Source organism: Rattus norvegicus, chromosome 20, assembly GCF_021556685.1.
Source record: "Rattus norvegicus strain SHRSP/BbbUtx chromosome 20, alternate assembly SHRSP_T2T, whole genome shotgun sequence".
In the NCBI taxonomy this organism is placed as follows: Eukaryota; Metazoa; Chordata; class Mammalia; order Rodentia; family Muridae; genus Rattus; species Rattus norvegicus.
Genome location: NC_141553.1, coordinates 2,005,812 through 2,014,304, shown reverse-complemented (window position 1 = coordinate 2,014,304; position 8,493 = coordinate 2,005,812). Strand labels below are relative to the sequence as shown.

The window sequence follows — 8,493 nt, the reverse complement described above, 5'->3', positions numbered from 1 at the left end:
TCAACTTGAGATTCATTCCATAGTCAAGCACCAAACCCTGACACTGTTCATAATACACTGTTAGGCTTACAGACAGGAGCCTAGAATAACTGTCCTCTGTGAGGCTCCACCCAGAAGCTGACTGAAACAGATGCAGAGACCCACAGCCAAACAACGGATGGGGCTTTAGGACTGTTATAGAAGAGTTGGGGAAAAAACGGGGGGCCCTAAAGGGAATAGGAACTCCACAGGAAGACCGGCATCAAATAACCTGGACCCTTGGGGGATGGCAGGGATTGAACCAAACAGCACATATGAGCTGGACCTAGTCCCTGCACATATGTAGCAGATGTGTGTCTTGGTTCTCATGCGGATGCCCCAACAACTGGAGCAGAGGTTAACCCTAAAGCTGTTGCCTGTCTGTTGAGTATGTTCCCCTAGCTCAGCTGCCTCGTCTGGCCTCAGTGAGAGAAGATGCACTTAGCCTTGCAGAGATGTGATGTGCCAGGGTGGGGTTATGCCAACAAGAGACTCCACCATCTCAGAGAAGAGAAGGGGCGTAGAGGAGGGACTGTGTGAGGAGGACCAAGGCAGACTACAATCAGGATGTGAACTGAACAAAAAAAGATGCTGTAGAAACCCAAAGAAATTCTAATGGGAACTATGAGAATAAAAACAGCAGAAATTATTTTCACCTTAACATTTTATTTTGGAAAACAGTTGTTACTTTTTATAAAAATTCTGTGCATATGCACTTTAATAATATGTTCAACGAAGCAAATGGCTCAAATGGGTTTTTAATGTGGTGAACATTGATCGACGTAATCCACACAATCATGATTTGCTTTGAGGTCCGACGTCTTTTCGAGCCTGTGCAGACACCCTGACTTCTCAATTGTTGAGACTTGTTGACTCGATGGCCTTTTAGATTGACACGGGGACATTGTGACCATAACCAGGAGGACAAGCATCAGTGTAAGCAACATGTCTTATTACACACTGCTCCTGCAGGCCTCAGAGCTAGATCTGAACTGTGGAGGCAGGGCCCAAGAGACTTCTCCTCCAGGACTTAATCTTTCCATGCCCCAAACCAAACACCCTTTATCACTACCATTGGGAATTTTTTAGAGAAGCCAAATAGCATCCTCCATATCAAGATCATAAAGTGAACATATACTAGCAGAGGCTCAGTCTGCGCTCAGCAGCCAGATGAAGGTCCTTTTAGTTCTGGCTGTCCTGCTGCTTATGGTCACCCTTGTCATCACCAAGAATCCAAAAGGTGAGTGTGGGAATCTGAAAGAAAGGGGCCTAACCTGGGGAAGCAAAGGGACTCCACCCCTAGGGGAGCAGCACCTGGAAAGCATATCTCCTCCCTAGCCCAGTCAGAACTTCTGTTTCCTTCTCCATTTGCATCCTGCCCCTTGCTTCCTACCTTCCCTGGGTATAGGCCTGTGGACTGGCAATGCCCTAGGTGGAGAGTGAAAATCTAAAGGCCAACTGTTCCTAGGTTCACACTCTCTGAGATATTTACAAACACTCCTGTCATGGCCTGGCCTTGCGGAGCCCCAGTTCATCTTTGTTGGCTATGTGGGCAATACACAGTTCATAGGATTCAACAGCAGATCACAGAGTCAGTGGTCGTTGCACAGAGCACCGTGGAAAGATCAACAGACTCCAGAGTATTGGGAGAAGACAATACAGGAAGTCCTGAGTGAAAAACGGAACTTGAAAGAAGTAATGGAGAAAATGCTTCACATCTACCCTAACAGCACGACTGGTAAGTAAACCCAAATCGGGAACCCCAAACTTCACGCTTCCCAGGGAGCTGCCCGAGTTTGCCACACCTGGGCTTTAAACCCAGAAAATGTGAGCCCTGGTTATTCGACTCCACAAAGCTTGGGACACTGACTTGGGTTTCTGAACAATTCAAATCCAAATCTGGCCACTAAAAATGGCCTCATTAGCTGGGGTAACCCACTGTAGAATGTCACCAAGAACTCTGGCCCAAGGAAGGGGCTGAGAGTGGGTCCTTCTCCAGGTAATCACACAATCCAGATGAGGTATGGCTGTGACGTGCTGCCTGGAGGTTACTTCAGTCATGGAATCCTAGAATTGAATTTTGATAGCCAGGATTACATCATACTGAATGATGAACTGCACAACTGGATAATAGATGGCAAGGCAGCTGAGATGCTCAAGCAGGAGTGGGAGGACACGCATTATGCACAAATTGTGAAGAATTACCTGAAGGGATCATGTGTGGATGAACTCCTTACAGAGCTGGACCTTGGGAAAGATTATTTGCTGAGAACAGGTAAGGACAAAAATTGCCCCATCTCATCTGACTAGAGTTCCTGGCCCTGAGTACCTCTCCTTTGCAGGGAGCAGCTGGGATACCAACTTGGTCTTGCATTAAAGGGGAAAGAGGGCTAATGGGTTTCTTCATTAATCTAGAGATAGGAACCCTCTGAGCCTTCTATCAAGAGAGTTCAGTAAACAAACTAAGCAACAGTTCCTTCCACTTGCATTGTGAACCACGGCCTATCTTCGACTTGCTCACTGTACATAAACAATGGCCTTAAGGTCTGACACTAGTGTTTCCGAGTCTCTCATATCCACCCAGTCAGAACAAGAGGTCCATATTCCTAGAAAGAAATCCAGTATTTTCAACTCTATGCTGGCTCATGTCGATTCTCAAACTTTCCAAGGAATAGACTTCCTCATCCATATCCCGAGTTTAGGCTGCTGTGTGGTGTGGCACCTCTCCTTCAGGCCCACTCTCCCAGCCATTCAAAACAAGGTTCCGTGAGCCTTGATGGATTCCTAGGAGAGTGCAAAATGCCTTAAATTTTAATTGATTCCCTCAGACACCCCCAGAACACACGTGATCCACAAAGTCAGACCTGACAGAAAAATCATCCTGAGGTGCTGGGCCCTGAACTTCTACCCTGCTGAAATCACTATAACCTGGCAGAGAGATGGGAGGAACCAGACTCAGGATGTGGAAGTGATAGAGACGAGGCCTGCAGGGGATGGAACCTTCCAGAAGTGGGCAGCTGTGGTGGTGCCTTCTGGGGAAGAGCAGAAATACACATGCCGTGTGGAGCATGAGGGGCTGCCAGAGCCCATCACCCTGAGATGGGGTAAGGACTGGGAGCCAGCACAAAGACTGTTCAGAGAGAGTTGGAGGGGGGTCTTTGGGACAACTGGAACTGGGTCAGGACTGAGAGCTGGAGGTCGGGGGCCTCACTCTTGCTTCCCTTCCCTTCCTCCTCAGAGTCTCCTCAGTCCACCATCCCCGTCATGGCTATTGTTCTTTGTCTGGTTCTTGGAGCTCTGCTTACAGGAGCAGTGGTGACTTCTCTGATATGGAAGAGGAAGATTAAAGGTAAAGACAGGGCAGGGTCTTAGTTTGTGTCTTCATGGGAAGATCAGGACAAGCTGTGAGTGTGCCCTGTCACATGACAGCAGGTTTCAGCCTGGGGATGGTGTGGTGATATCAACTGCATTGTGAAGCATAAAGAAAACAACGGACAGATCCATAAGTGCAGTGATGGAGGAGACACAGACCTGTGTCTCAGCTCTCAGAGGTCAGAGGGAATTCTCCTATTTAGAATAGGTACCCAGGATTCCAGTTAGCTGGTTTCCTGTACATTCTTCTATCACGTTTCCTCAGCTTTCTCTGAACTTGCAGTCACAGTTATGGAAATTATCTGAGATGAGGGCAAGGAGATTCTTCTAGGCCCTCTGGACCCTACTGCCTCCATGAACTCTAATAAAAGTGTTTTTCCTCCAGGAGTTAAAGAGAAACCCCCTAGGTTCAACCTTGCCAGTAATAATGCTGGTGGCTCATTCCCGAGGAACTTATAGTAATATAGAAAGGAACCCATGAGGGAATCTGAGCCGGCCCACAATGCCTCATTTACGTCTATCTTCAAAGGCTTTGACCTAGTCTTAATTTGCTTTCCACTAGGAGGCAAAATCCCTATGATGTCCATCCTTCAGTTACAGCATTAAAAAATAACACGTTAAGGTACCTAACAAGGAGAGAATCAAAGGATAGACCCCTGGGGGATTGGAAGTCTGGGAATTGGGACAGTTTGAATGTGTCATGGACTGACTGTTCAGTATGTCACCAGCTAAAGACACTGATCAGAACTTTTTTCTCTACAGGATAAGACAGATGCCCTAATGTGGTTCTGAGTCATACAGTATTTGTTCTGGTTTCTTCTCCCACTGTGACTTCAGGACCTGATGGCTTCTCATTCTACATCTGACTTTAGCCATGTGTCTGTTCCCTCTAGCCACAATGTAAGCTTGTCATGGGCACCAACAAATCCCATTCCTACCCTTATTCTGTGTATTTACCACAGTCAGGATTGGGAAATCTCCATTCCTGATTGAACTTAGCTTTCTCTGACCTACATACAATTTCATGCTTCTGTCTTTAATTAAGCATTTGTATATGGTTGTGCAACTTCTGGCCAGATTGTGTGATTCATTCATGTCCTAAAAGTGAGTAAACTTGATGGAGGAAATAAAGGCTCAGCACCTTATGAAATTAGTGTTTGCTGTGATAAATCTCTTGCCTATGTGGCTTTGTTTGCTGTGTGAAGTCAAGTGAGGTCTGGGCTGTGCACAGTTGTTGCTGGGTCCACCTGGGCTTTCACACCGTCTCTTTCCACCTCTGCCTTTTTGGTACTCTTCATCCCTATTCTTTCAATAGGTCATGTGATCAAAAGATCTCAGGCAATTTTAGGACCTTGTCCCATGTCTGTGCTGTTCTTTCATGTGGGTACTTAGCCTGTTCAGGCCTGAATCTGATGTTAAATTGGGTCATGTTTACATTCATGTTTTAGCATGAATTATACTTATTCTCAGTTCTGTGTATGAATCTGATGTCATTGTCTTCTACTGTCAACTGTCACTGTCACTAGTAGAAACTGTTTCTCTCATAGTCCCACAAAAGATCTCTGTGCTATTATACCACAGTTGAGTCAAAAAAATATTGCTTCTGACAGTTCTGTGTCTTATATAATGTCTGTAATATCAGTACAGAGGATCCTTTTTCAAGAGGATGTTTGCAACTTCTCAATCAACGTAGGCTACATAACTGAGGACCTGTTCCAAACTAAGATATTAAAAATATAAATGAACAAACTTAAAACTTAATGGTATATGGCAGACATTCCTCCACTATTCTATGACTTATCCAAATTAATGCCAAGTAGTACTTGCATTTCATATAGAATGTAGGTTGATGTAAGGAAAGATGTGTGGAATAAACAAATTGGGCAATCATTGACCATGAGTGATTAAATCCTTAAATTTCAGACTAGTCATTAGAATATCTACTTACCTGTTACGAAATGGGAAGCTATTCAAAATGAAGTTAAGATATCATGTTATCCTTTCTTAACTGTAGTCTACAGAATGGAGCATATCAGACAGAAAACAAGGGGTGCTGTAACTGAAATCAATAGCATTATCAGAAAAGCTAACATTGTTTTGTAGATAGACTGTATGTAATGCCTGATGTGTAGGGATTTTGCTCTAGTTCCCATATATTATTCATCAAGACAGACTACATTTGGGACCCTAAAGTACATGTCAGCACTTCCTCTTGCCTGGTTTTCTGGATCCCAGGGGCCTGAAGAGGTTCATGCACATGACAGCCCTTCCTGCTTTACTTAAGGACAACATATTAGTAGCATTGCCTTCATAAAAGGCAGGAAAGTCAGGTTTCTGAAGCATGCGATGGGTGCCTCGTGAATTTCTGTGGGACAGGATTCCTGCCTCATGCAAGAAGCATATTCTATGCAACCCGTATAGACCTTCACAACATGACACAACAGCAATCCTCTATCCAGTAGAGAACATTACCATACACCCTGACCACAGGAGGAGTATCCTGGTTCTTAGTTCTCCTCTTGAGGACTCAGCAAAAATAGCTCCCTTCACTATACTGGTGCTCACTATAGGTATCCATGCTATCCTCCCAGCCCACACATAGGGAACCAGGATCAAATCTTGATCATGATCAGTAGCTCCCATCTCACTGCCCCCCAAGATTCACACTCCATGTAGTATTTCTATAAGAACGTATCTAGACATGGCATCCGGGATGCTAGTCAGTGTTGAGGTTGGTCTGATACTACTATGTATTAAATGATAAATATTTGTTCCCAAGGTCTCATTGCCAACTGAGGAGTGAATTTTAAGGTAAACTTGTGTTTGTTGTGTAGACTTTGTTCCTAAATTTAAAGCTATTCATTAAATAAAAGTGACTATAGCCCAATGTTGGAGAGAATAGAGGTAAATGGGTTGTATATCAGCAATTCTAGACCATTGTGTTGTCTTGGCTGTTGTTTTATTTTTGTCAATTTGACAAAAACGACCTTTATATATTGAGGAAAAGGAAGCTCAATAAAGAAAGTACCACCAGCAGATTGTCCATAACCAAGACAGTAAGTCATTTTCTAGATTTTCGTTGATATGGGAGGGCAAATTCACTGCTAGGCAGGTGCTTCTAGATTATATATGAAAGCAGGCTGAGCAGGCAGTAAACATCAGTTCTTCAAGGAATGCTCCTGACTCCACATTCCTTCCTTGGGTTCCTGTGCTAACTTCCTCACTGATAAAATGTGACCTGGAACTTGTCGGATGAAGTAAAGTCTTTCCTCCTCAAGTTAGGTTTTGGTTTTAGTGTTTTGTCAGAGCAATAGAAAATCAGACTAATATAATTCACCATTGAACAGGTATGGCAACTTCAAAACTATTCCAAACTTGTATTTGAGAGAGGGCACTTGCTTTATGGTAATTTTACTTTTGACTCCTGTAGATATTGTGTGTGTGTGTGTGTGTGTGTGTGTGTGTGTATGTGTGTGTAGTACATGACAGTGGATTAGATATGCCTGTGGAATCCAGAGGAAGCCATCTAATCCCACGGATTAGCTGTAATAGTGGGAGGTTGTATGTGGCCCTTTAATCATACTGAAAAATGAACTCAGGTCTCCTGTACAAGCAGCAATCATGTTTAAAAAACTAAGTCACCTTTCCAATCCCATGGTAGTGATTTTTATGTCCTTTTCCTTGCTATATCCCAGGGCCTAGAACAAGTTCATTCACCTGGAAGATTCTCCGTCACTTACTGAGGAGTAAATCAGAGAAGCAGACCTCCAAAACACGGGTCTAGATAAGGAAAGCCAGGTTGTTTGCAGATTTTATAGAGATCTTCTCCACTGTGTTTATTGAGACATCCGATCCTGTCCAGTCCTGGAGACCATCCTCCTTCTATGTCCCACAGCTTAGTCTACACCTAGGACACAGAACCAAGCCTCTGGCAAAACAATAAAATCTAAGCCACAGCTGACCTCACAGCAATTGGATTCAGCAGGGAGGGAACAAATGGGGTTGAGGAGTTCGTTCTATTTCACTGGTTCTTGTTTTCCAGTCTGCTATGCAACAGCCATAGAGCCACTGAGGCTGCCCCAACCCACAATCCCACATTGTGGCAGCAAGATAAGATCAGATCTAAAAAAATGACCATGTGAACCCAAATGTAGCAGGAGGTGGCTGCATCTCCATAGGATTTGGGAAAAAGGACACCCGGGTCTTTAATCTCAGAGATATTAAATGGTGGCCATAATGTGGGTGATTGATATTTTTAGAAGATCCACCATGAATGTGCAGAGTGTTGTGGAGCAGGACTGTGTCTTCAAGGTCTGTGGAGGGTCAGCCTGGTGTCATAAGTTGACAACGGAAAGTTTTTTGAGTTGGATTTCATCAGAGATCTGTCAGTAGTACATTATCTTTCACATCTCTTGACGCTTCTACTCTTGGACTTCTATGGACATTGTGTGCATGACCACTGACAGAGCAGCTAACTCTATCCTAAATTTTTGATCCTTCTTCAGTTCTCTCTGATCCGCAATTGACATGAAGCCAAGGATTAGTACAGGTGGCCTGAGCTTGCCAGGAAAGGACCCTGATATAACAGTGAGGCAATGAAACCCCAAATCAGGAACGATTGCTGGACCCTTCAGTGAGACATGTGGGCCTTTGCTTTCCTTTCCTTCCTTGATTCTGTCAGCCAGATCAGCATCTGGGAAAGGACTCAGGGGGATGCTGTCAACAGGACAGGCGCATTGATCAGGGTAAGCAACTTGTCCCTAGACACTGCTCCTAGGATACCAGCGCCCATATCTGGATCCAAGGCTAGGTAGCAGGGCTCTAGAGATTTCTCACCCAGGAGTTAATCTTCCTCTGACTGATCTTGTCAGGTCTTTGTCACTCCCATTACGAATTCTTAGAGAAGTCAGGCAACTTCACCTTGAAGATCAGTGTTATATAACTAAGGACAAGTGTGGACCCTGGCCAGCTGTGCTATTTCTAATTTCTATGTGGTTTTCTCTAAGGTTGGTCTAATGTAACATGTGGTTTGTATTAAGAGAGAGGAGGGGGGATGATTGTAGTGTTTATAGAGATAGTTCCATGAGTACAAATTGTTGGTAC

The 8,493-nt window shown here is 44.2% G+C and overlaps 1 protein-coding gene across 2 annotated transcripts; it reads left to right on the top strand.

Annotated features, from left to right (window-relative positions):
• Window positions 1-622: 622 nt before the first annotated feature.
• Window positions 623-4,540, top strand: RT1-M1-2 (RT1 class I, locus M1, gene 2). 2 transcript variants are annotated; one of them, NM_001008849.2, is given in 6 exon segments: window positions 623-1,258; window positions 1,487-1,756; window positions 2,018-2,293; window positions 2,847-3,122; window positions 3,257-3,367; window positions 4,153-4,540. In NM_001008849.2, coding segments are annotated over 6 exon segments (1,008 nt in total). In that variant the 5' UTR covers window positions 623-1,188; the 3' UTR covers window positions 4,158-4,540.
• Window positions 4,541-8,493: the final 3,953 nt, after the last annotated feature.

Bases quoted from the DNA above. Each gene is read 5' to 3' on its own strand.
- RT1-M1-2 (XM_087598056.1), top strand. From the start codon at position 1,189: ATGAAGGTCCTTTTAGTTCTGGCTGTCCTGCTGCTTATGGTCACCCTT. The intron at 1,757-2,017 runs GTAAGTAAACCC...GTCCTTCTCCAG, and splicing joins CTACCCTAACAGCACGACTG to GTAATCACACAATCCAGATG. The intron at 3,123-3,256 runs GTAAGGACTGGG...CTTCCTCCTCAG, and splicing joins GCCCATCACCCTGAGATGGG to AGTCTCCTCAGTCCACCATC.